This window comes from Oncorhynchus nerka, linkage group LG12, assembly GCF_034236695.1.
Source record: "Oncorhynchus nerka isolate Pitt River linkage group LG12, Oner_Uvic_2.0, whole genome shotgun sequence".
NCBI classification, from domain to species: Eukaryota; Metazoa; Chordata; class Actinopteri; order Salmoniformes; family Salmonidae; genus Oncorhynchus; species Oncorhynchus nerka.
The window spans coordinates 42,956,710-42,983,836 of record NC_088407.1 but is presented as its reverse complement, the minus strand read 5'-3'; the positions used below and the strand labels follow the sequence as shown (position 1 = coordinate 42,983,836).

The 27,127-nt window shown below is 41.6% G+C and overlaps 1 protein-coding gene across 1 annotated transcript in view; it reads left to right on the top strand.

Annotated features, from left to right (window-relative positions):
• Positions 1-27,127, top strand: part of babam2 (BRISC and BRCA1 A complex member 2) — a 194,995-nt gene that overhangs the window by 139,693 nt on the left and 28,175 nt on the right. The window contains exon 8 of the mRNA XM_029674925.2: positions 14,803-14,902. Coding sequence (XP_029530785.1) covers positions 14,803-14,902 — 100 coding nt within the window. The remainder of the gene's footprint in view (positions 1-14,802; positions 14,903-27,127) is intronic.

Sequence of the window (27,127 nt, the reverse complement as noted above, 5' to 3'; positions counted from 1 at the left end):
ACTGAAGACCTATAGGTTCACCACTGAAGTCACACACTGAAGGCCTATAGGTTCACCACTGTACTAACCTGTCACACACTGAAGACCTATAGGTTCACCACTGTACTAACCTGTCACACACTGAAGACCTATAGGTTCACCACTGAAGGCCTATAGGTTCACCACTGTACTAACCTGTCACACACTGAAGACCTATAGGTTCACCACTGTCACACACTGAAGGCCTATAGGTTCACCACTGTACTAACTTGTCACACACTGAAGACCTATAGGTTCACCACTGTACTAACCTGTCACACACTGAAGACCTATAGGTTCACCACTGTACTAACCTGTCACACACTGAAGACTGGTTCACCACTGTACTAACCTGTCACACACTGAAGATCTATAGGTTCACCACTGTACTAACCTGTCACACACTGAAGACCTCACACACTGACAGAAGACCTATAGGTTCACCACTGTACTAACCTGTCACACACTGAAGACCTATAGGTTCACCACTGTACTAACCTGTCACACACTGAAGACCTATAGGTTCACCACTGTACTAACCTGTCACACACTGAAGACCTATAGGTTCACCACTGTCACACACTGAAGGCCTATAGGTTCACCACTGTACTAACCTGTCACACACTGAAGACCTATAGGTTCACCACTGTACTAACCTGTCACACTGAAGACCTATAGGTTCACCACTGTACTAACCTGTCACACTGAAGACCTATAGGTCCACCACTGTACTAACCTGTCACACTGAAGACCTATAGGTTCACCACTGTACTAACCTGTCACACTGAAGACCTATAGGTTCACCACTGTACTAACCTGTCACACTGAAGACCTATAGGTTCACCACTGTACTAACCTGTCACACACTGAAGGCCTATAGGTTCACCACTGTACTAACTTGTCACACAATGAAGACCTATAGGTTCACCACTGTACTAACCTGTCACACTGAAGACCTATAAGTTCACCACTGTACTAACCTGTCACACACTGAAGGCCTATAGGTTCACCACTGTACTAACCTGTCACACTGAAGACCTATAGGTTCACCACTGTCACACACTGAAGACCTATAAGTTCACCACTGTACTAACCTGTCACACACTGAAGACCTATAGGTTCACCACTGTCACACACTGAAGACCTATAGGTTCACCACTGTCACATACTGGAGGTCTATGGGTTCACCACTGTACTAATCTGTCACACACTGAAGGCCTATAGGTTCACCACTGTACTAACTTGTCACACACTGAAGACCTATAGGTTCACCACTGTCACACACTGAAGACCTATAGGTTCACCACTGTCACACACTGAAGGTCTATAGGTGCCCCACTGCGCAAACATGTCTATAATAGATATAAAGTCTATTAAGATACCCTATTAATGATTCAAGAATATTTGGCCTGGCAAAGCGGTTTTATGCGCTGACCAGTCTCGAGTACTACAACACTGCAAGACGCTACTAAACAGAGTACCATTTTCCTAGTACTCAAGACAAAATAACATTTGATAAATTATACGCATGCAATAATCATGGCAAGTACCACTACCATATAGCCACACTACACAAACAATACATGTATCCTTTTCCTCCAGGAATTGCGAACAAACTGAGCCTGGCTAAAGTAAATTCAAGCCTCTGCTTGTCCCATAAGCAGAACATTTCAGGGTTATCGCCAAACATTTTATTAAAAAGAACATGTCTCAGACCGTCATACAGAGGGCAATAAAACACTAAATGAATTTTGTTTCCGACTTCCCTAAGATCGCACAGTAGGCAAATTATACCATCTCTATAGCCAAAGGGAGGGTGCCGGATCTGAGTTGTGCACAAACTGACCATTGGATTTTTGTAAGTTTCAGGCGGATATACGGTTCAGGGGTGTAGTTCTCTTTGAAGAGAGTATACGTTCTAAGTTTAGTTTAAATCAAATGTCAACTGCCCATTTTTCATTGTGGATCAGAAAAGGCTTGTCCTTGATTTGGCTAACACCACATGGTAATTTGTTCCTGAATATATATATATATATATTGATATTATATAGAGAGAGAGAGTTTCAGAAGAAAGGTCTTTGTTTCTGGCCATTTTGAGCCTGTAATCAAACCCACAAATGCTGATGCACCAGATACTCAACTGGTCTAAAGAAGGCCAGTTTTATTGCTTCTTTTATCAGGACAACAGTTTTCTGCTGTGTTAACATAATTGCAAAAGGGTTTTCTCATGATCAATTAGCATTTTAAAATTATAAACTTGGATTAGCTAACACAACGTGACATTTGAACACAGGAGTGATGGTTGCTGATAATGAGCCTCTGTACGCCTGTGGAGTTATTCCATTAAAGATCAGCAGTTGATGTTGTTTTAATGGACGTTTCTTTCATAAACAAGGACATTTCTAAGTGACCCCAAACTTTTGAATGGTAGTGTATATTGAAGAATTAAACAAATATTAATATGCAAATATTGTACAATCCAGGTGTGCAAAGCTCTTAGAGACTTACCCAGAAAGACACACAGTTGGAATCGCTGCCAAAGGTGATTCTAACATGTATTGACTCAGGGGTAATTAATAAGGGATATTCAAAGTCTGCTTCTTTTTTTTTTACCCATCTACCAATAGGTGGCCTTCTTTGAGGCAAATTTAAACCATCTTAAATTCAGGCTGTAACAACACCAAAATGTGGAAAAAGTCAAGGGATGTGAATAATTTCTGTATATATAAAACATAGTAAAATAGCATTTTTGACTGCCCTGGGCCTTTAAGAGCAAGCCAATGTGACAGTGGCAAGCAACAACTCCTTATAAGTAGGACGAAACCTTGAAGAGAACCAGGCTCTAGAGGAGCCCTTTCTCCTGGCTGGAGAAAGATGTTCCGATTTGCATTTCTGACCATTACTGCCAGACAGTTGGCCCCATATCTCCTCAAAAACTTGACTATATGAGACAGACTTGTAGGATGCAGATGGAGAAGCATGTAAGGCGTAAGAAGATGATAAACAAAAATGCATTGTGAAAACCGCAGCACATGATGTCATCAATGTATAATTTGACACGCCAGTGTCTGGACTCGTGTTCCTTTAAAAAGAAAGAAGAAGAACAAAAGAGATAGATGACACATAGTCAGTGTCTGGGGCTGAGAGTGACTGTGCGTCTGTGGGCGTGTGGGCGTGTGTGTGTGTGTGTGTGTGTGTGTGTATACTTGCGTAATTCGCATATATGTTTGTACATCTAAGTGTTCGTAAGTGTGTGCATATGTGTACTGTACATGAGTTTGTGTGTGTGTGCATGTGTGTGTCAGGGCAGAGTGTCAGGTATGTAAACATCCCCTCTCTTGACCCCATGCCCCCCTCTAGCCGGCCTGGTCTGGCCGTTCGTGCTTGGAATAATCTCTGGAGATGTTTATTTAAGAGCGCACTCCCTGTCATACCAGGTTAAGGGGCCTCTGCCCCCTCTATCTCTGTCTCTTTTCATCCCTCCTCTCCCTCGACTTTCCTCACTCTCTCGGTCTACACCCCAGCACTCTTTGTCTCCCTTGTTTGTTTTTTTACTTCTCCTCACACTGTTTCTCCTGTCCTCCATTTTCTCTCTTTTCCTTTCTTCTCTCATTATTTCTAGCTGTCTCTTTCTCTCACTGTCTCCCTGTTGGTCATCTATTCTCTCTAGCTCTTTCTCCTTTCCTCCATCTTTCATTCCCCTTCTCTGTCTCTAGCTCTGTTTCGCTCTCTGTCTCGCGCTGGCGCTCTGTCTTGTGCTCGCGCTCTGTCTCGCAAACAATGTGTGATTGTGTGTGAGAGTTAGGCTACTTGGAGGGGATTATTGGGTAGTTAGGTTCATCGGGCTGACCCCCAGTCTTAACTTGACGTTATTGAAGGATCATGAGGTTTTGGCAATGTGAAGATAAGAATTCCAGAGGATGGTACCTCGGTATCTGATAGAGAATTGACTATGTGAGGTGCGGCATTGGGGAGGGGTGAAGGTTATCGCAGTGTCTTGTTTTATGTAGTTGGATTTCAGAATTAACCTGGAAGAATCCATTGAAGGGTTTAGGTAAACTGTCTGGGAGCTATGAGTATTTGTAGATGAAAGTGTATAATTGGCATATATTAATGTCGTAAATAGACAAGATATTGCGTTTCTTAAACAAAGGTGCGGATAGAGCCAGGTAATTAGAGAAGGTTAGTCTTGCACATTTATTTTGTATGATGAGTAATTTGTGTAGGTAGGAGGCATATATACTGGGCCAGACAATATTACAGTAAATGAGAGATGAGCAAATTAAGCTATATTATAGACTTAGGAAGCAAGCCTGATGAACCAAACCACTAATCTTTCTGATGATACCAACAGATTTCATCACTTTGCTATAGACAAATTTCATATGAGGATAACTTTTCATCAACTCAGAGCAATCTAATGGATGTGACTTGTTCCATTTCATTCCCACCAATTGAGACTTCTTATTCTGACTAGTGAATACAAAAAGGTTTTTTTTTTTTTTACACTTAGATGTTTTGTTTATGAGTTAGTCCCCTGCACTCTCCACACTACATTGTAGTACTCTCTGCCAGTGCTATAGACCGTCGGGGTCATTCGTCAACTAAATTTCCATTCCCATCAATTCAGGAAGAGAATTGAGATTGCAGTAACAGATTTGAAAATGTGCCATATTTATTTTCAATGAGGTTGAGAATGCTTGCATCCACCCTACTAACAACCAAGAGGAGAAGCATGCCAGCTCAGCTATGTGTGTCCGTGTTTGTGCGTTCGCAGGCTTGACCTTGCCCATGTACTAGACCAGGCTGCAGTGGCGTTCGGCGCCCTCCTCGGCCAGTTGAGTGAGGAGAATGGACAGAAAGAGGCTAAAGGCATGAAAGAGGAGAGCGGGAAAGGGGGAGCATGTGGCGCTGGGGAGGAGAGATGTAGGAGAGAGGGCTGCACAGCAGACCCTACTATAATATGGACATATCTGGCCCTTTGAGGGAAAAGGTTGAGCCCGAACAACGTAGCGTAGATTCCGAAGATTTTAATTCCGTATTTACCTCAATAACTTTAGTCTCAAGCTATTTCATGTTTGTATGTTTATGCATGCTTGCTTGAGTGTAGTATTTTCATGTTGACTTTGGGCCTTATGACTTTGCGTGCGTGCGTGCGTGCGAGCTCCAAAAGTATTGGGATAGCGAGACATTTTTTGTTGCTTTGGCTCTACTCCAGCACTGTCAGCTTTAATTTGAGGTATACTCATCCAAATTGGGTAAACCGTTTTAGACCAATAGTGTTAGAACAAATTCACGTATGTGTATTAAAACAGTGAAAAGTTTAGTATTTGTACCCATATTCTTAACGCACAAGGATTACAAAAACACTTCTACATTAATGTGGATTACGAATAATGATGAGTGAGAAAGTTAAACCCACAAATATCATACCCCCCAAAAATGCTAACCTCCCCTGTTATTGTAATGGTGAGAGGTTAGCATGTCTGTAACTTTCTCACTCATAATTTCAGCATTATTCACGATTCATTCAGGACTATCCATGATCATGATAGCATCCACATTAATGTAGAAGTGTTCAGAAACATATTATATTCTTATTTACAATAAAAGTGACTCCAAAATGACACAATACATTATTCACCATTCAGTTCTATTGGGCACAAAATAATCTGAAACACAATACAAACAGCAAGAGGATCCAACAAGTTTGTTTAGTCAGGATCCAACAAGTTTGTTGAGCTTGATGTAACCATTGCATGCTATGAATATGGAACCAAATACTAATCCGTTGACTACTTTAATACACATACAAGTGAACTTTTGGAGCTCACTGTATGTCTGTGTGTGTTCCCTATGCCCGTGGCTTTGTTGCTTGTGTTCTTGCTCCACTTTGGCCCTGGCTTTCTGTCCCCCTTCCCTTGAAGCTGACCCGGCAAAGAAAACGTTTTCTCTTTCCTTTTACTCTCTCCTCATTCTCGCTCTCTCTCTTTCTCTCCCCCCCTCCTTCTCCCCTCATCCTCCTCTCCGCTCCTGATCTCTCTCTCGCCTCCCAGTCAGTCTTGCTGGCGGAGCCTCAAAGAGAGAAGGAAAGAGAGTGGGACTTGAGAGAGACGTTTGATATCTCATTTCCCTCTCTCCTTTTCTCTCTCCTTGGAGGGCTGCGGTAGCTCCAGGATCTAAGGCATTCTGGGAGAAAGTGAATATTTTTTAATCCCCTTAAGAGCTATGACGTTGTACCTTTCTCTCTCTTTTCAAACAGACCAGCCGTTCCAGAGAGAGATACTATACTTCATAGCTACTCCACTGACACCCATATGTACTTGCCTATACATGGGCTGCAGCTATTGTGCGTTCGTTTGTACACTAGTTCGCTCGGACTTAAATACTTTCATGCCTGGTCCTCACCACTCTTCCTCGCGCATTGATTCGGTTAAGAGAGGATCTTCACCTACGCTTTTGTGTTTATGCAGTTGACTTCGTTCCTCTCATTGGGATATTGAAGTGCGGCATACAAAAAACCTTAACATGTACTGTTGTTATTCAGAAGTACATTCAGTAGCCACTTGAATAAGGACAGGCTGTGCTGTACTATCTTGTGAAATGACTTGAGCCTCAAGTACAATTTCATGCTACCGATTGTATTTAAATCATTTAACGTTAAATGGATATGGTTATGTCAGCCATATACAAGGCATCTACCAATGTCAGCCATATACAAGGCATCTACCAATGTCAGCCATATACAAGGTATCTACCAATGTCAGTCATATACAAGGCATCTACCAATGTCAGCCATATACAAGGCATCTACCAATGTCAGTCATATACAAGGCATCTACCAATGTCAGTCATATACAAGGCATCTACCAATGTCAGCCATATACAAGGCATCTACCAATGTCAGCCATATACAAGGCATCTACCAATGTCAGCCATATACAAGGCATCTACCAATGTCAGCCATATACAAGGTTTAGATTGACAGCCCATGTCTCTTCCATCCTTCTCTTTACTCATTTTCCTGCCTCCCTGTTACCTCTCCTTTTTTCTCCATTGTCTCGCTTTTCTTCTCCACCGTTGGCTGGTCTGGACCTGACTGTACCCAGTCAGTCTATGAGATGAGTCGTTAGCCTCTCGCTCTACCCAGAAAACCTGCAGTGTTACATAAAAGAATCGAGTGGGCACTGTCTCTGCCCCCAAACCAAAGCCTATTTGGGAGCCAAAGAAAATCAACAGAGAGAGACAGTTTTAGGCTGCGGCAGAGCAATGTTTGGGTCTGTGTGTGTGCATATGTGAATGCAATTGCCTTTGCTTGTAATACATGCATTACACATCTCTAGTGTGCTTGTATGCGTTTCCATATGTGTACTTGTGAACCATTGTAAGCCGCCAAGCGTTGTTCCTCTCTATAATATTTATCCTGTAGCTGCCTATAACCCCATATATCTAGAGGGAGCAGCATAGCATAGCCGCGGGCACCCACCAGAACACTCCTCACACACACACACACCTATCCTTGCAACATAATTGTGATTGTTCCTCAATGCACCGATGACTGAGCGAGTCCACAGGTCTTACCCACTCCCTCATGAATATCAAAAGCACCCAAGGAATTCCAGGTGCTACACTGTGTGGGGGGGGATTATTTTTTCTACACGACACCATGCTGCCAGACTTCAGCCTCACCCCTGTCATGGTCGTTGTGTCCATGGTTGACACATCATCATCCCTCCCTGAGTTACCTGCTTTGGGTTCTGACTGAGTGACGAAGGAAGGGTCGTGAGACTACGTTACCCACAATTCCTAGTTTTCCAGGTGGTATTATCATGAATTAAGTATTTTCTACTAGGCCACAATTTTAGCTTATGCCCTTGAGGTTCTTTGGTTTGTGGAAGCTGTCTTTGTCACAATTAAAGTTTCTCTAGAAACCTTTCTGTCGTAATCAAAGTTTCTTTAGAAACTCTTTTTGGCATGTCAGGACATTAACTAGAACAGCTGTGTTCCAGATGCATATTGCCACGGATTAAAGGGAGAGTGTCATTAGGCCAAAACAGGAAATGCACTGTACACAGGTCTATGGGAACTTTGGGAACCCTCTGTGCCAAAGAAGTGGGTTGGGTGTGATCTGAATTTGACATTTTCCCAAATATTCCAAATTCACTTTTGACCTTCTCTTTCAGCTCAATGGGACACTTTACTTCCCACCCTTAGCACAAATTGTACCACTGAAGCCCTTTACACCAGGGGCATATCAGAGAATTACAAGATTCCACATAAATAAAGTGGGACTGAAACAACTGAACAGGTAATGAGGGTGTTTACCAGGCTAGGGGGTCACGACAGTGCCAAACTGTTGCCTGAAGACAATGACCGAAGAGGTGCTGGCTGGTCCAAAAAAATAGGGATACGCTCATGCTACTTAGGACTAGTGACATATTCTACTTTGGGGGGGTTTGAGGATCTTTTGGTGACACCTCTTTCGGGGGTAGGGCCTCGGCCTTCACAGAGAACTATGATGCTAGTCAAAACGGGTGCTTTCAGTGACATTGAGACCATGTAATTTATTTGCAAAACGCTGTCAGTGAACACTTGATCCTGAAGAAGGCACAGTGATGTCGAAACGTTGGTGTTTTTTTACCCAATAGATTACTGAGAGGTTGTGCATATGGAGTGTGCGACTCTTTGTTTTTATAGTTTACAGTGTATTCACCGTTAGTCAGCATCTCTACACTAAATCATTTTCTCTGGTTGTGCGCCAGCTCATGCTTTTTAGTGAGCACTTGTATACCCTACCATGTCATGTATGCACAGAAAGATTAACGCTCATCTGGTGACTACGGCTCACTGCATTGAAATGAATTACGACAACGTTTTAATAGCAGATGCTATTCCCTTTTCACTAAACGGTCTGAAAATATACCCCAAATCCCTTTGGGTGGGTTACCAATCCACTTGGCAATTTGGCCAAAGTCCTTAGCCATTTTTGGTCCCATGATACCCTTCTCCAAGGACCCCTGAGGTGTCCCTGCTTCTGCCTGTGCTGGTGACTCCACTCGTAGCACTCCACCAGCAATGGATAGGAGTCATTGTGTGAACCCCCCCCCCCCAACCCCAAGCAACGTAGCCTTCCGTGTGACATATTTACTGAATACAGGACATACACAAACATATACACACTCATGCAGTGACAAGACCGCCCATGACTTAATCAACGCAGGAGATTACCTTTGGTGACTCAGGTGGAGTGAAGCGTGTGTGTGTGAGAGCGAGAGACCATGTGAGAACAGATAAGGACTAAGAATCTAGTGCCTTTGTCAGTTTGAATCCTCTTTTCTTTCTTACAAGGTGATTCCCTGGCCCTTACACACACATTCACTCAGACAATCAACAGTCTTTTAACTGCCCAGGGTCAGATTTGTATAAAGCAATTTCCTTCACTTTTGTGTATAGTACCATCACCAAACATGATTGAACCTTGAATGAACCCTGGCTATGGACCTACACTTGTCAAACAAGCTCCTGCTAATCTGCAACTTTTTTCATACCAATATTTAAAACTATATTATGTGTCCATTTTAAACCTTTCCTCTCTACTATGCAGTGGTGTAAAGTACTTAAGTAAAAAATACTTTAAAGTACTACTTAAGTCGTTTTTTGGGTTATCTGTACTTTACTATTTATATTCTTGACTACTTTTACTTCACTGCATTCCTTAAGAAAACATTGTACTTTTTACTCCATACATTTTCCTTGACACCCAAAAGTACTTGTTACATTTTGAATGCTTAGCAGGACAGGAAAATAGTCTCATTCACGCACTTATCAAGAGAACATCCCTGGTCATCCCTACTGCCTCTGATCTGGCGGACTCTCTAAACACAAATGCTTTGTTTGTAAATGTCTGAGATTTGGAGTGTGCCCCTGGCTTTCCGTAAATTTAAATAACATGACAATGGTGGTTTACTTAATCTGGTTTGCTTAATATAAGGAATTTGAAAATTATTTATACTTTTACTTTTGATACTTAAGTATATTTTGAACCAAATACTTAGACTTTTACTCAAGTAGAATTTTACCAGGTGACTTTTACTTGAGTCATTTTCTATTAAGGTATCTTTTACTTTTACTCAAGGATGACAGTTGGGTACTTTTTCCGACACTGTTACTATGCAAACGCTACAATGAATCTTTACGTTTTATAATCAAAACTGCACAGCAATCACAAGACTGCTAATACTACTACTATTACTTTAAGCAACTTAAAATTAAGTGAAGTAGAGCAAGCATTTTGGGTCCAATGCATATGAAATATCTTCTCAAATACCTTGACAAACACACAATAAATATCTTCTTTCCATTTCCACAGTTCAACTGGCAGCATCAGACGCTAGTGATTAATCAGCCTTCATTCAATTGACAATTTGAGGCGTGCGTCATTACAATGACAATTGCAAGTGTCTTTGTTCACAAACCCAATCAACACGCGTGAGTGACGAGTTCGCTAATTAACTGGTGAGTCGACCATTCTGTGCGTCTATGTCTACATTTACATCTGAATGAAATGAGGTTATTCTTAGATGGATCTGTGGGTGGATAGACTTTTACAGTCGGAGGATTTGCCTTCGTTGTCGTGTGCTGCTTTGCGTTGGTCATTGTAGCATTTAGACAAAAAAAAGCACAGAGAGCAATGCTAATATGTGCATCGGGCTCTCATCATGGCAGTATGACCTATTTGGAATGCAAGGTTCACAATTCACAGGGCTTGGTGACCATAGAAATATAATTACTATCAAGGGCATAGCTCATCAGACCACAGCATTTTGATTTAATTATATTTCTATGTTGGTGACAATATGGCATCATTGATCTATGTTTGAAGTAGCGCAATATATATCAACCCTGAACAAGGTAAAGAACAACTGACATTATTAGTAGTTTGTCAAGCAATACACTGATACTAGAGTCATGACTGAGGATGTTGTATCTAAATTGTGAGGAACACTGGATAGTGACTAAACCACAACAAGTAGCGTTGTAAAACTGCATTAAAGGGAAGTGGTCGCAGCCCACATTGTGTAACAAACATTCAGACATTATTAATCTACTGATGAGAAGCCACAGCTTAGATTATCTGCCTCCCATAATGTGCTCTGGCAACTCCCCCTCATACCTGGATAATATGGCCCAGTTACAACCTCTGTCTGACCCATACTATATCATCATCGTTTCCCACCACACCTTGTGGCATTGTGCCGTCAGGGGTGTGTTCAGTAAGGAGAAATGTTGCTGATAGAAATGCAGCCTAGAAATGTAGCTGAGTGGTTAAAGCGTTGGGCCAGTAACCGAAAGGTTGCTGGACCGAATCCCCGAGCTGACAAGGTAAAAATATGTTGTTCTGCCCCTGAACAAGGCAGTTAACCCACTCTTCCCCGGTAGGTCGTCATTGTAAATAAGAATTTGTTCTTAACTGACTTACCTAGTTAAATAAAGGTTAAAAAAATATATATATAGATCGTTACACTATATATACAAAAGTACGTGGATACCCCTTCAAATTGGTGGATTCGGCTATTTCAGCCACACTCGTTTCTGACAGGTGTATAAAATTAAGCACACCGCCATGCAATCTCCATAGACAAACATGGACAGTAGAATGGCCAGCTGACTTTCAACGTGGCACGTCATAGGATGCCACCTTTCCAACAAGTCAGTTTCTGCCTGTCAAGTTTCTGCTCTGCTAGAGCTGCCCCAGTCAACTGTAAGTGCTGTTATTGTGAAGTGAAAACGACTAGGAGCAACAACGGCTCCGTCGCGAAGTGATAGGCCACAAAAGCTCACAGAACGGGACCGCCGAGTGCTGAAGCGCGTAGCATATAAAAATCGTCTGTCCTCAGTTGCAACACTCAGCACAAGAACTGTTCGTCGGGAGCTTCATGAAATGGGTTTCCATGGCCAAGCAGCCGCAAACAAGCCTAAGATTACCATGCGCAATGCCAAGCGTCGGCTTGAGTGGTGTAAAGTTCGCCGCCTTTGGACTCTAGAGTAGTGGAAACACGTTCTCTGGAGTGATGAATCACACTTCAATATCTGGCAGTCCGACAGACTAATCTGGGTTTGGCGGATGCCAGGAGAATGCTACCTGCCCTGAATGCAATAGTGCCAACTATAATGTTTCGTGGAGGAGGAATAATGGTCTAGGGCTGTTTTTCATGGTTCTGGCTAGGCCCCTTAGTTCCAGTGAAGGGAAATCTTAACGCTACAGCATCCAGTGACATTCTAGACGATTCTGTGGTTCTAACTTTGTGCCAACAGTTTGTGGAAGGCCCTTTCCTGTTTCAGTGTGACATTGCCCCCGTGCTCCAAGTGAGGTCTATACAAAAATAGTTTGTTGAGATCGGTGCGGAAGAACTTGACTGGCCTTACCCAGACCTCTGTCCTCAACCCCATCAAACACCTTTGGGATGAATTGGGACGCCGACTACGAGCAAGGCCTAATCGCTTAATATCAGTGCCCGACTTCACTAATGCTGTTGTGGTTGAATGGAAGCAAGTCCCTGCTGCAATGTTCCAACATCTAGTGGAAAGCCTTCCCATAAGAGTGGAGGCTGTTATAGCAACAAAAAGGGGACCAACTCCATATTAATGCCCATGATTTTGGAATGAGATGTTTGACGAACAGGTGTTGATATACTTTTGGTCATGTAGTTTATATGGAGACCTGAATAGAGGCCTTGGTTCAAACAGTGTTTGTGTTCTTTCTATTTTTAAAAATTAAGTTGCCCTTGATTGAGCTTGCCTGGAGCAATGGAATAACCCCAAAAGTGCAAACCCTGCCCATCAGGCACTCCAGGCATGCTCAATCAAAATGCTGAAAGGATTTGAACTATGTAAATACTATGTGAACCCAGGTCCGTTAGCCATATAGCTTGTTGTCTAAGGTTAAAAACACTGCACCAATACTGTAGAACACCAGATACGGCCTTAGACTGGCATTCAATCTAAATCAGACTATGAGAAAACATGGTTTATGAAGGCTATTGGGCTGTCGTGATCCCTCTTGCACGTCAAACAGTAGCATCTAGACCCCAGCGCTTCGTGGCACCATGTATGACCTCTTGACATATCCTATGCGTAATACATGTTCAGGCGTAATGCATGTAAAATGAGCATTCAGTTAGTTACACGGATACTCAAGTCAAGTAAACGCTGATAATAAACATTCATCCATGACCGTCCCACACTACTGTATCAGCCAGGGACCTCCAACGAGCCCTCCGGTTCATCCCTCTCTTTTTCCCAAGGAGCGAGGGAGGAGTAAAAACGAGGGGATGACGACCGCCAGTTGGTTAGTCATCCCAGGCCCCGAGCGATGGTCATTTTTCCTGATTAAGCAAGCATGCGCTAATCACGACCGGAGCAACGCTGCAGGGACCAGAGCGGAAAACGTCAGAGGAAGAAACAAACAAATAAACGGAGGACAAGGGAAAGAAGCCAGCAGGATAAGTGACGACTCTCGTCCATGGCGTTACGGCAAAGCGAACAAACGTGCTGAGCGTAGGTCTTTTATGTGCGGATCCCCAAGTCAAGGACACAGCGGTCATCACAATTACCCCCTCCAGCTCTAGAGAGTGTATCTTCATGGTTTTAGCAATGACCCCCTCCATCTCTAGAGAATGTAGCTTCCTGGTTTTACCTATGACCCCCTCCAGCTCTAGAGAATGTAGCTTTTACCTATGACCCCCTCCAGCTCTAGAGAGTGTAGCTTCATGGTTTTAGCTATGACCCCCCACCCTCCAAATGGGAACATTACATTTCTTCTTTCTGACCTTATGGCTGGTCTCTCTGTGAGGTTCTGTGTGTATATGTTTGTTCAAATTAGGTTTTGGATGGGTTTGTATACTGTGAGAAAGATGCATGTGGAGTGATACTGATGGAAAGAGAGAGAGTTGTTTGCTTTCTTTTAGAGGGGGTTGTTGTGTCGTTTTGGGGTGACGGAGTCCGTGCTAGTGTGTCTGCACTAGATGCAAACACGCACACACACACATCATATTTGGTGTGGATCGTAGGGACACGTGGTCTGTTTAGAGGCTTACGTCTGACCTCATTCCTATTTCTTGCATTAACAGGGTGTGTGCTGTTCATATTGCCCTTCTCTCCTCCAGTCTCCACCTGTTCTTATACTTCTGTTCTGTTCTGTTAGAGGGAGGGAGGGATGTGCCTGGAGCTGGAACCACCACCCCTGTCAGTCATGCCTGAGAACACTTGTGTTTGTAGAGCAGGGTGGGGCTGAACCTGAATTAAGGGATAAACTCGTGTATATCAAGGACATGCCAGGGTGTGTGTGTTATGGTTCTGTACATAGAGGCAGAAAATGCTTGTGTGAGCAAAGTCTGAATCTTGTCATGAGATTAAATGCTTCTGATAAACCATGCAGTGATGTCAGCGGAAAATGTATGTAATGTTTGACAGAAGGGTTGCGTGCACAGTCCCTTATTGCTGCCTCTACCTCCCTCTCTTTCTCTAACTCTCGCTCTCTGCCAATTTAAATTGCAGAGTGTAAGGCTTTGAAGTAAACAAGAACCAACTCTAGAATGTTCCCATTTTTTTTAATACCACAGGTAGTCTAAAAGTGATTTATTATGAGAAGCATAGGATGACCTGCATGCATCTGCAATTTACTCAAAGCCACCAGGTCTCCTTATAGAATGAGCCTTAGTAGGGATATGAATTTAATTGCTGTGTGCCGTAGTTTAACTCTTTCTTTCTTTTTCTGACCATCAGCGCACTTGGAGGTTCCTCTGCACTACACATCCCAGCATTCCCTAGTGGAGGCTGCCTCATTGACTATGTACCTCAAGTCTGCCAGCTCCTCACCAACAAGGTATGACAGAACCTGATAATGACAGAGCACAACAGGGTGAAAAGAGAGCGAGAGAAAGGGATAGAAAGAGGTTACTCCATCCTATGTATGTAAGCACAATGAAAAACATCCAACTGCTTTTCTCCACAAAACAGGTGTATTACTGAATAGAAAAGAGATGACACGCATATCCGTAGACTTAGCAGGTGCTGGACGTCAAAATAGTGTACTCTGCACACTGCATTATGCTCCCATGTGAATTTATTAGACAACGTTTCGACTACCAGGGTCCACACAAACAGTCTGAGTAGGAGTGCTGATCTAGGATCTGTCCATACAATATTATTTATTATGATCTAAAGGCACAGCTGATCTTAGATCAGCACTCTTACTCTGAGACTCTTTGTGGATGCGGCCCTGGTTTTCATCAGATCTCCCATTGGACTGGATTTTGTTCAGGTGTGAGTGTGGTGAATGAGGATCACTTCCGGCCACATTGCATCCAACCCTCCAGCGCCGTGTACACACACATACGCCGGAAGCAGAGGTAGCACGTCCTGGGTGCGGGCACAGCAAATACCTGTGGCATGACCTCACCGGTTAGACTCCAAGGCTGGATTCCCTTTTGTCATGCCAGGGAGGGCAGATTTGGAGTGGGATGTCATCTGTGTGTATATAAGTTCAGTGATCCACAGTTCCCCCACGCGCACACACATATCCTGCTGTGACTAAACAAACACAATCACAGTATGGCCTTGCTGCTTTTGAGAGAGTCGTGACTACTCCCCACTTGGTCCTATGTAAACAAAGACGAATAGACTTGAAAAGGGGTGTCTGAGTCACTATGTGTAGTGTGTATCCCAGCAGGAGGCGCTCAGCAGGAGGCGCTCATTCCGTTACACTTATGTGTAGTTATAAGGTAGTTGTTGTGAAATTGTTAGATTACTTAGATATTGTTAGATATTACTGCACGGTCGGAACTAGAAGCACAAGCATTTCGCTACACTCACATTAACATCTGCTAACCATGTGTATGTGACCAATAAAATTGGATTTGATCGTGTGTGTGTGTGTAAGAGACTCACACCGACCGAGACAAGTCACCCCATGCATCAGGAAATGCAGCCATTCATTCACAAACCCTTTGTGAATACTATGTTTTCTATTTATGAATAACCATAGGTAATGAAATCACCAGCAACACAAAAATAGTGTAATGCATGGTGAAGATTGGAATTGGATGAGAACACGCTGATGCTATGTATATGGTAAAGGACAACTTCCCCTCCTGTGCATGCTTATTGTTGGGTCTATATTAGAGTTTGAGCCAGCAATGCATGTTAGTCACCCCCCCTTGTAGTAAAATGTTCCCTGTCAATACTGTATATTATGGCATGATATTTGGCACTCAGGTTGAGAACTCCATTCCCTAAATCATGGATGGGCAAGTTTGATAGGGGTGGGGGCTACAAAATATCTGAACTCGTCATGAGGGGCCACCGTGGCTCGCAGGTTTGCTTTTTTCCATTTTCGCCTAAAATGACATACCCAAATCGAACTACCTTTAGTTCAGGACCTGAGGGAAGGATATGCATATTCTTGATACCATTTGAAAGATAACATTTTGAAGTTTGTGGAAATTTGAAATTAATGAAGGAGAATACAACACATAAGATCTGGTAAAAGATTATGTTCATCATCTTTGAAATGCAAGAGGAAGGCCACAATCTATTATTGCAGTTTTAGGCGCAATTTAGATTTTGTCCACAGCAGTGTATGTGAAAGGTTTTAGATTGATCCAATGAGCCATTGCATTTCTGTTCAAAATATTGTATAAATTCTGCCCACATGTTGGTTGGTTTATTGATACATTTTCAAGTTCATAACTGTGCACTCTCCTCAAACAATAGCATGGTATTCTTTCACTAATAGCTACTGTAAATTGGACAGTGCAGTTAGATTAACAATAATTTAAGCTTTCTGCCCATATCAGATATGTCTATGTCCTGGGAACTTTTCTTGTTACTTTCAACCTCATGCTAATCACATTAGCGCACGTTAGCTCAATCGTCCCACTAGGAGACATCAATCCCGTAGAGGTTAACCACATCTATACCTACACGTATAGCCTTTTGGGGGCCCTGGGTGAAATTTTGTTGTGGGACCTCCCCCCCATCCACCTTTTAGCAACACCCCCCCCCCCCTTGACAGCCGAGATTTAAAAAATAATAATAATAATAATTCCTGCAATTCTACACATTTTGGTAAGGGGCATAGAGAAAATGTGGCAATTTTAAAGCAAGTTTATTTGCTGCAATTTTAAACATTTTGCCAAGGGGCTGAGAGAAGATTTTGCAATTGTATAACTACTTTCCTGCAATTCTACTAATTGTGTCATTGGGTGGAGAGAAATGTTTGCAGTTGAGTATGATATCTCGGTGACTAACGAATTCAATGGGGGCCCCTGGTCGGTAATTTGATCACGATTGCTACAAGTTTAGATAGCTGGCTAGATTAATTTAGCAATCTTAAACATTTTACCTGACATGGGCTAATTCAGTGACTGATATAACAATAGAAAAACTGTTGATACACAACCAAATTTCTAAAAAAGCACCTTGTCTATTCTTAACTATTAAGTTGAGATCCTGACAAAAAGAAAAATGTTTTTGGGGTTGTGAGCCAGCAGTTGCCCATCCCTTCCCTAAATGGTCACAGCAGATGGAGCCGCGATCCTGCAGGAAGGATGAGTAGACAATATAGCGTAGGGATTCTCAGAAGACATTTAAGAAATTCAACTAAATTGTCAACATTGACACTCGAATGACAGAGAAGGATACATTTATGGCCTTCAACTTCCGTTGGAATATTTTGAAAAAGGTGTTGATTTAATAAACCCATAAATATTTTCTCAATATTTTCTTTTTCTGTTTCTCTGCTTTTTTTGAAAACTTATTAAATGGGGGCTAACGGGAAAAACGGAAAAAGATAGACAGAATTATGATTGCAGATCATACAAAGTGAGAATGCAGCATGTGCTTATTGGAGATCTATCTGTCTTGACTACTTGGCACCATGACCATCCAGTAGCAAGTAGTGGCAAAAATTATTAGCTAGCTAACTTTAGCTACATAATGATTTATCCTGACAACCTTGACGCACAATATATTTTGTTAAATTCTCAGCAATATTCACAATTTAATTTAAGCCAGAATGCATTACAATTGTATGTTAGCTTACCTTGTAGCTGTTGCCTGAGCGACCAACTGGTATAGTCATAATGTTACCTTTCCAACTGGTAATGGCCAAATAGGAGGAATGTCTCTGCTGTCAGGAGTGGGCACAGGGTCGGGGACTGCTAGCAGGGATTGAGGAGGGTGCATGCGTCCTCGCCAACCCCAGCTTTGGCCTGCACACAACAGAGGGATAATGTTACTTACCACCATCTACCACACGCTGAACTAAAATTGGAAGAAGCAGCCCAGACCAGTGGGTCCCGGAGAACAGATGTCTAACAGGTTAGTTAGTTATTTCATTACTGTTTTCACAAGCTCCTTTGCTGCATATAAATTAGCTAACACCAGTCTCGCTAACTAACTTTAGCAACTAGCAGACAGTAGCCAGCTAAATGGCCAAAGTTGGTTAGCTAGCTGGCCTGGTTCTAGCTAGCTAGATAATGTTAGTTGACTTGCGTCACCAGCTCACTGCTAATAGCTAGCTACATTCAGAAAAAACTAATGAAACAATTTAGCTAGCTACTAAACTGTTCCATACTGATGTAGGGCCTATTCAAATACCAGCCTGAAAAGACCATGGCTTTGTATAGAGTAGAGGCATATTCATTCAACATCTTGTGTGGAGGTTGTAGCCTAGTGGGAAGGAATGTCACTTTATATATTCACCGATACAATCCTACCCATTAATTTGAGAAAATCCCTCAAAGGGACTCTCTATTATGACCATCAATGGCAATGATGGTATTGGGAGAGACAGTACCTGTTACCAGATGCTTGACAGGAATGTCTTAGTATTTATGGTGCATGACAGGTATTTGTTTTGCTCTTTGTAGACAATTCCGCCAGGAGGAGTGGGCCCTGCGAGGTGAGCGACTGGGACAAGACAATCCAGTGGTGCTGCTGGCGTGTGTTGTCAGCTCCACCAGGAGAAAATTCTCCTCTTCTGATGGGCACTATATGGGGTTACTGGACGTTGAGGATTCGCAAGATATAATACATTACATGTTTAATTAAACAAAGTATAAAAAACGTCTTACTGCACGTTCTTGTCATTATGCTATGCATAACTTTAGAGCATGGTTAATAAATCAGATGCCACAAACGTAAAATGCTTGCTTTATTCAGATACATGGTTGTCTCCAACTTTGTTCTGTGAACTGCAAGTAGCCACTATTAGTTGAGGGCAGGGTGAACGCAGGGTAACCCTACTACAGGGACAGGTGGTAATAAATTCAATATTCATCTTACCAGGTACCATGGGTCTCTCAAAATCCATTCTCTCCTTCATCCTCATCTCTGTAACCTAATCTAAATGTATTTATTTTATAAAAGAAAGGTTTATTTTCTTTGTCAATAGTATAGAGCAGGGGTATTCAACTCTTACCCAAGAGGTCCAAAGCCTTCAAATGTTCTGTTCTACCTGATAATTAATTGCACCTAAGGCTGTTGCAGTGACCATATTACCACCACACTGGCGGTCACGAGTCAGGAAGGCAGTAAAATTCCATGTGACCGTTTAGTAACTGTAAATAGGCTTCTACAAGCTCTGATGCTGCTGATGGTCATTAGTAGCCTACCAAACGTGCTAACTGCCTGGTACTCAACACTCTATAATCACTCTGAAATCAATGCAAATGTAATCGAAAATCGAATCAAACACTTCATGAGAGGAACATTTCTATAGGCAATGCAATTGCGTGAGAAAACAGAGTGATGGCCTCTATTAAAAAGAGGAGGATCCCATCAGCTTTCTATAGGCTAGGCCTACTATATTTATTTCTCAACTTTGCTAATATTAAGCAAATATTAAGCACTTTCCTTATCTTTACAACAGGAGTATAGCTAGTTTACATCAAATCAAATGTTATTTGTCACATACACATGGTTAGCAGATGTTAATGTGAGTGTAGTGAAATGCTTGTGCTTCTAGTTCCGACAATGCAGTAATAACCAACGAGTAATCTAATCTAACAATTCCACAACAACTACCTTATACACACAAGTTTAAAGGGATACACCTTAGCCAACTACATTTAAACTCCGTTTTTCACAATTCCTGACATTTAATCCTAGTAAATATTCCCTGTCTTAGGTCAGTTAGGATCACCACTTTATTTCAAGAATGTGAAATGTCAGAATAGTAGTAGAGAGAATTATTTATTTCAGCTTTTATTTCTTTCATCACATTCCCAGTGGGTAAGAAGTTTACATTCACTCCATTAGTATTTGGTAGCATTGCCTTTAAATTGTTTAACTTGGGTCAAACATTTCGGGTAGCCTTCCACAAGCTTCCCACAATAAATTGGGTGAATTTTGGCCTATTCCTCCTGACAGAGCTGATGTAACTGAGTTAGGTTTGTAGGACTCCTTGCTCGCACATGCCTTTTCAGTTCTGCCCATAAATATTCTATAAGATTGAGGTCAGGGCTTTGTGATGACCACTCCAATACCTTGACTTTGTTGTCCTTAAGCCATTTTGCCACAAAAAATATGCTTGGGGTCATTGTCCATTTGGAAGACCTGTTTGTGACCAAGCTTTAACTTCCTGATAGATGTCTTGAGATGTTGCTTCAATATATCCAAATAATTTTCCTGCCTCATGAAGCCATCTATTTTGTGAAGTGCACCAGTCCCTCCTGCAGCAAAGCACCACCACAACATGATGCTGCCACCCCCGTGCTTCACGGTTGGGATTGTGTTCTTCGGCTTGCAAGCCTCTCCCTTTTTCCTCCAAACATAACAATGGTCATTATGGCCAAACAGTTCTATTTTTGTTTCATCAGACCAGAGGACATTCTCAAAAAGTACGATCTTTGTACCCATGTGCAGTTTCAAACCGTAGTCTGGCTTTTTTATGGTGGTTTTGGAGCAGTGGCTTCTTCCTTGCTGGGTGGCCTTTCAGGTTATGTCGATATAGGACTCATTTTACTGTAGATATAGATACTTTTGTACCTGTTTCCTCTAGCATCTCCTTCCTGAGCGTGGTCCTATTGTGTTGTATACTATTGTATACTTGCGTGCTATTGTTTGTACAGATAAACATGGTACCTTCAGGCGTTTGGAAATGTCTCCCAAGGATGAACCAGATTTTTCTTTTGATTTTCCCATGATGTCAAGCAAAGAGGCACTGAGTTTGGAGATAGGCCTTGAAATAGATCCACGGGTACACCTCCAATTGACTCAAATTATGTTAATTATTCTATCAGAAGCTTCTAAAGCCATGACATCATTTTCTGGAATGTTCCAAGCTGTTTAAAGGCACAGTCAACTTGGTGTTTGTAAACTTTTGATCCACTGGAATTGTGATACATTTAATTATAAGGGAAATAATCTGTTGGTAAACAATTGTTGGAAAAATTACTTTTTCATGCACAAAGTAGATGTCCTTAACCAACTTGCCAAAACTATAGTTTGTTAACAAGAAATTTGTGGAGTGATTGAAAAACGAGTTTATGCAAACCCTAAGTGTATGCAAACGTACGACTTCAACTGGCATAAAAATGAACCACAGGACAAGCGTCCTCCATTTGCTATTTAAGTGCAGTGATTGTGTTTCTCCCCTGCCCCTGTTTCGAGACAGGTGCATGATAATGGTCCATTTTAAATCTAAACGAATTTCACCCGTATATTATTTAGTATATGTAAAGACAAGATGAAATCAAGAATAGTCTGATGGGTGACTATAAATTATCTCTTGTGAATGATGCCCAGCTTAAGGCAAGAAACAATGCCTTTTTTGTGTGACTTTTTCGAATCATAGTTGCACACCTCATGTAGCCTAGCCCATGGGTCTATATGTTTTGATATGGTTTGTATCACAACTAAAGTGGCCAAATAACTTATTAAAATGAAGCACATTAATTCTCTTTACAACTAGTGTGGACCCTAACTGGCATACTGGTATGCAGTGCGTTTGAAGTTTGGGGAAGATAATTTTCACCATAAAAATGCACCTTTATAATAAAAGCGTTACATGCATAAATACATTTGTGGTCACTTTTGATAATGGTGTTTTCCCATTAGTGGGAAAACACAATTTTCTCCAATCATTTGGAGAAAATATCCTTTATTTTATTCAGCTTTGTTCAATTGTATTCTTCATACTATAAAATTATTTTCAATAATTATTTTCAAATCTTGTCTGCTAAATGAACTAGTGTAGCCCACAGCCATATGGCATAGCCAGATCAGGACCTAACATGAGGACAACTCAGATGTTCTTCTGAAATAGACTACATTTTCTTCATATCATGTTTCTTTAGACATGTCTAAAATAAATACTAGATTTATTGTTCAGGTGTAGGCTATATTACAAGGATTTAGACTTTTTAACATGTAGATGTTCCAAAGGTCTGCATCAGTGACTTGTAGGCTATGTGTGGAAGCCATGAGATGCTACATGTGTTTATGTTAGTTAACGATCAATTACCGTGAGACCGACATTTATTTGTTAGACAATCACCGGCTAATTGCACCCACCGGGCACACACAGCCCTAATTGCACCCACCTGGTGTCCCATGTCCACATCAGTCCCTGAATAGAGGGCAACAATGAAAAAATGCACTGGAACTGGCTTTGAGGTCCAGAGTTCTGTTTGAGGGGTATAGAGCAGTGGTTCTCAATCCAAAAGGTCAAATAGGGGCTGCTTATATTTGTCCAGTTTCACACGTGTACAAGTATCTAACCTGTACAAGTGTGTGTGGTGTGAAATAAAGTAAATATACACCTATGGAATTGCAATAGGAACAAGGGCTCCTCTATCTTATCTGAGCTATCTCTAGGAAGGACCCATACCAGTGCATCTCCGTCAGTATCAGCCCCCATCATAGTATGGTACTGTTGGGGGTACTCGGGTACTGGAGATTGCAAAAACTGGTGTAGAGTTCTGAAACAGGCAGGATATCCCAAGATCAACAGAATCATAAGACCCACAGCAGAAAAGCCCGGATCTCAATCCCATTGAGCACATCTGGGACCTGTTGGATCGGAGGGTGAGGGCTAGGGCCATTCCCCCCAGAAATGTCCGGGTACTTGCAGGTGCCTTGGTGGAAGAGTGGGGTAACATCTCACAGCAAGAACTGGCAAATCTGGTGCAGTGCATGAGGAGGAGATGCACTGCAGTACTTAATGCAGCTGGTGGCCACACCAGATACTGACTGTTACTTTTGATTTTGACCCCCCCTTTGTTCAGTGACACATTATTCAATTTCTGTTAGACACATTTTATTTTTATTTTTTACCTTTATTTAACTAGGCAAGTCAGTTAAGAACGAATTCCTATTTTCAATGACGGCCTAGGAACAGTGGGTTAACTGCCTGTTCAGGGGCAGAACGACAGATTTGTACCTTGTCAGCTCGGGGGTTTGAACTTGCAACCTTCCGGTTACTAGTCCAACGCACTAACCACTAGGCTACCCTGCCACATGTATGTGGAACTGGTTCAGTTTATGTCTCAGTTGTTGAATCTTATGTTCATACAAATATTTACACATGTTAAGTTTGCTGAAAATAAACGCAGTTGACAGTGAGAGGACGTTTCTTTTTTTACTGAGTTTATGTGGAACATCTGATGGTCCCCGAGGAGAGGGTTGAGAAACCCTGACCTTACAGCTGTGTTTCCCAACCCCAGTCCTCAAGTGCCCCTAACAGTACCCATTTTAAATTTTAGCCATGCACACATGATTCAACTTGTCAACTAATCATACATTTCTCAATAAGTTTAATCAGAAGTGTTTTTCCAGGACTACAACAAACCTACAGTCCACCACCATGAACTATATTGAACCATACTGCCACAGAATTATGCAAAGTAACAAAAACATGTATGAGGGTGTGCTCAAAAACAAGTAGATACCTGCAACCAGGTGTGGAAAGCAAAGACGGTTGGCAAGAACAGTTCAGTGCGCGAACAGAAGCCCAGTTTACAGCAGTGGGTGGTCGGTGCAATTTAAGATGAGGGAGGATGATTAAAAAACTATATATAAGCATGGCCTTATTTCTATTACAGCATATTGGATGACTGTCATTCATATTCCATTCACCCAGCTAAATGTAACATCGATTGGTTTAGGCTACTACATGACACTCAAATGTTACCTATACCCATCATGAGGTTACTACAATCTAGCCTATGAATGAAAGTTTACAACGTATGTGCACATGTCGAAATACATTTTAGTAATCAAGGTGACAGACTTTGACACATTCAATACCGCCTTGCACACTCTTGCCTGCATCTAGCTGATCTAGGATGTAATCATTAAGTCCAACAGTTGGAAACAAGAGTTTCTATTAGACAAATTGAGGTATGTTTATCCCCGTTTTGTAACGTATTTAAGAAAAGTTTTTCAACAGAATCAGCAGAATGAATACACCCCTGATCAAACACAGTTCACTTTCATAGCAGCCACATAGACTATATATACAAAAGTGTGGACACCCCTTCAAATTAGTGGATTCAGGAGGGACTGGTGCACTTCACAAAATAGATGGCATCAGGAGGCAGGAAAATTATATAGATATATTGAAGCAACATCTCAAGACATCAATCAGGAAGTTAAAGCTTGGTCATGAATATATGGACAATGACCCCAAGCATACTTCCAAAGTTGTGGCAAAATGGCTTAAGGACAACAAAGTCAAGGTATTGACTTTCACAAAACCCTGACCTCAATCCCATAGAAAATGTGTGGGCAGAACTGAAAAAGTGTGTGCGAGAGCAAGGAGACCTACAAAACTGACTCAATTACACCAGCTCTGTTAGGAGGAATGGGACAAAATTCACCCAACTTTTTGTGGGAAGCTTGTGGAAGGCTACCCGAAGCGTTTGACCCAAATTTAACAATTTAAAGGCAATGCTACCAAATACTAATTGAGTGTATGTAAACTTCTGACCCACTGGGAATGTGATGAAAGAAATAAAAGCTGAAATAAATAATTCTCTCTACTATTATTCTGACATCACACATTCTTAAAATAAAGTGGTGTTCCTAACTGACCTAAGACAGGGAATTTTTACTAGGATTAAATGTCAGGAATTGTGAAAAACTGATTTTAAATGTATTTGGCTAAGGTGTATGTAAACTTCCGACTTCAACTGTAGCTGTCTATCTCTCTTGCTTCTTTTTCATTTTTGAAAAACTACTCACCACATTTTATGCACTGCTGTGCTAGCTAGCTGTAGCTTATGCTTTCAGTGCTCTATTCATTCTCTGATCCTTTGATTGGGTGAACAACATGTCAGTTCATGCTGCAAGAGCTCTGATAGGTTGGAGGACGTCCTGGAAGTTTTTATTTGTATTTTTCTTACAACTTTTCTTTTACATAAACAGTACCAGTCAAAAGTTGGTCACACCTACTCATTCCAGGGTTTTTCTTTATTTTCACTATTTTCTAACAGTGAAGACATCACAACTACGAAGTAACACATATGGAATCATTTAGTAACCAATAAAGTGTTAAACAAATATATTTTATATTTGAGATTCTTCTAAGTAGCCACCCTTTGCATTGATTACAGCTTTGCACACTCTTGGGATTCTTTCAACCAGCTTCATGAGGAATGCTTTTCCAATAGTGTTGGAGTTCCCACATATGCTGAGCACTTGTTGGCTGCTTTCCCTTCACTCTGCGGTCCAACTCATCCCAAACCATCTCAAATGGGTTTAGGTCGGGTGATTGTGGAGGCCAGGTCATCTGATGCAGTCCTCCATCACTCTCCTTGGTCAAATAAACCTTACACAGCCTGGAGGTGTGTTTTGGGTCATTGTCCTGTTGAAAAACAAATGTTAGTCCCACTAAGCGCAAACCAGATGGGATGGCATATCGCTGAAGAATGCTGTGGTATCCATGCTGGTTAAGTGTGCCTTGAGTTCTAAACAAATCACTGACAGTGTCACCAGCAAAGAACCATCACATCTGCGAACAAGGGCTGCACTATATAACAGCTTTTAAGTCATAATATACCCAACCTCTACAATTAGGTCTTATCATATCAAACAAAAAAAACAACCTTGGTATTTCTAATGTACAATCTTCAAATTTAATAAAGATAAAAGGTCAGCCTTACCCATCTTCGCCTTCCCCTAAATCAAAACCGGATTTTAATTCCACGGTTCCATACTGCATGAATAAAAAAAGTCCATCTTGCAAAAAAAATTCATACTGTGTAATGCGGTGCAAATGTGTATCGGGGACTACTTCAGCAGGAGGTAGCGATTACTCACAGCCTGGTAGTAATTTTTGAGTCCTTGAACATTTGGTTGTTTACATATAATTTATTGACCACTAGACAAACATTCTGCTACTCAGGTCGGATCCTTTTTAAAGTGGGGTACAGGTCACGTCTTCTCTCCACTATTTCATGGACACCCGGACTTTTTCCTCCGTTGACTGATAGTTTTAGTTTTCATCCTCCTTTATTCCCATTATAACAATATATTATTCTTCATACTCCTGCAGTTTAGATCAATTAATTCGGCTATCATTGTTTTATTATCCTACCGTAGTGTCTTTTAGGGACGTATATCTTCCATTTTATTCCTGTTTTTAAGGCCTCAACCTCCCCCCGTAGCCCAGGCAATATATAATTTTTTTTAACTGTTCTCTCATGCTTGTAAGCAATGCTCTATCTTCTGGAGACATAGTTATAAAAACTTCCCCCTCCAATGTTAAATTTGGAATTTTTCTGTTTCGCTCGAGGAAAGGTCTTCCCTTGTTCGCTTCGATGTATCTGATTCTTTTGATATCAAAAATAGTCAATAAATAGTTCAAGGTTCTCTATATTATCCAGAATGTTTGTTTTTGCAGTTATCAGCTGATCTTCCATTTTTATGATTATGGGACAAGCAATTCATGGGACAAGCTGTGCCTACCACGCTGCCACATCACCTCCGGAAGCTGTCATAATTACTGTGTAAGTCTATGGAAGGGGGTGAGAACCACAAGCCTCCTAGGTTTTGTATTGAAGTCAATTTACCCAGATGAGGACAGAAACTAGCTGTCCTCAGG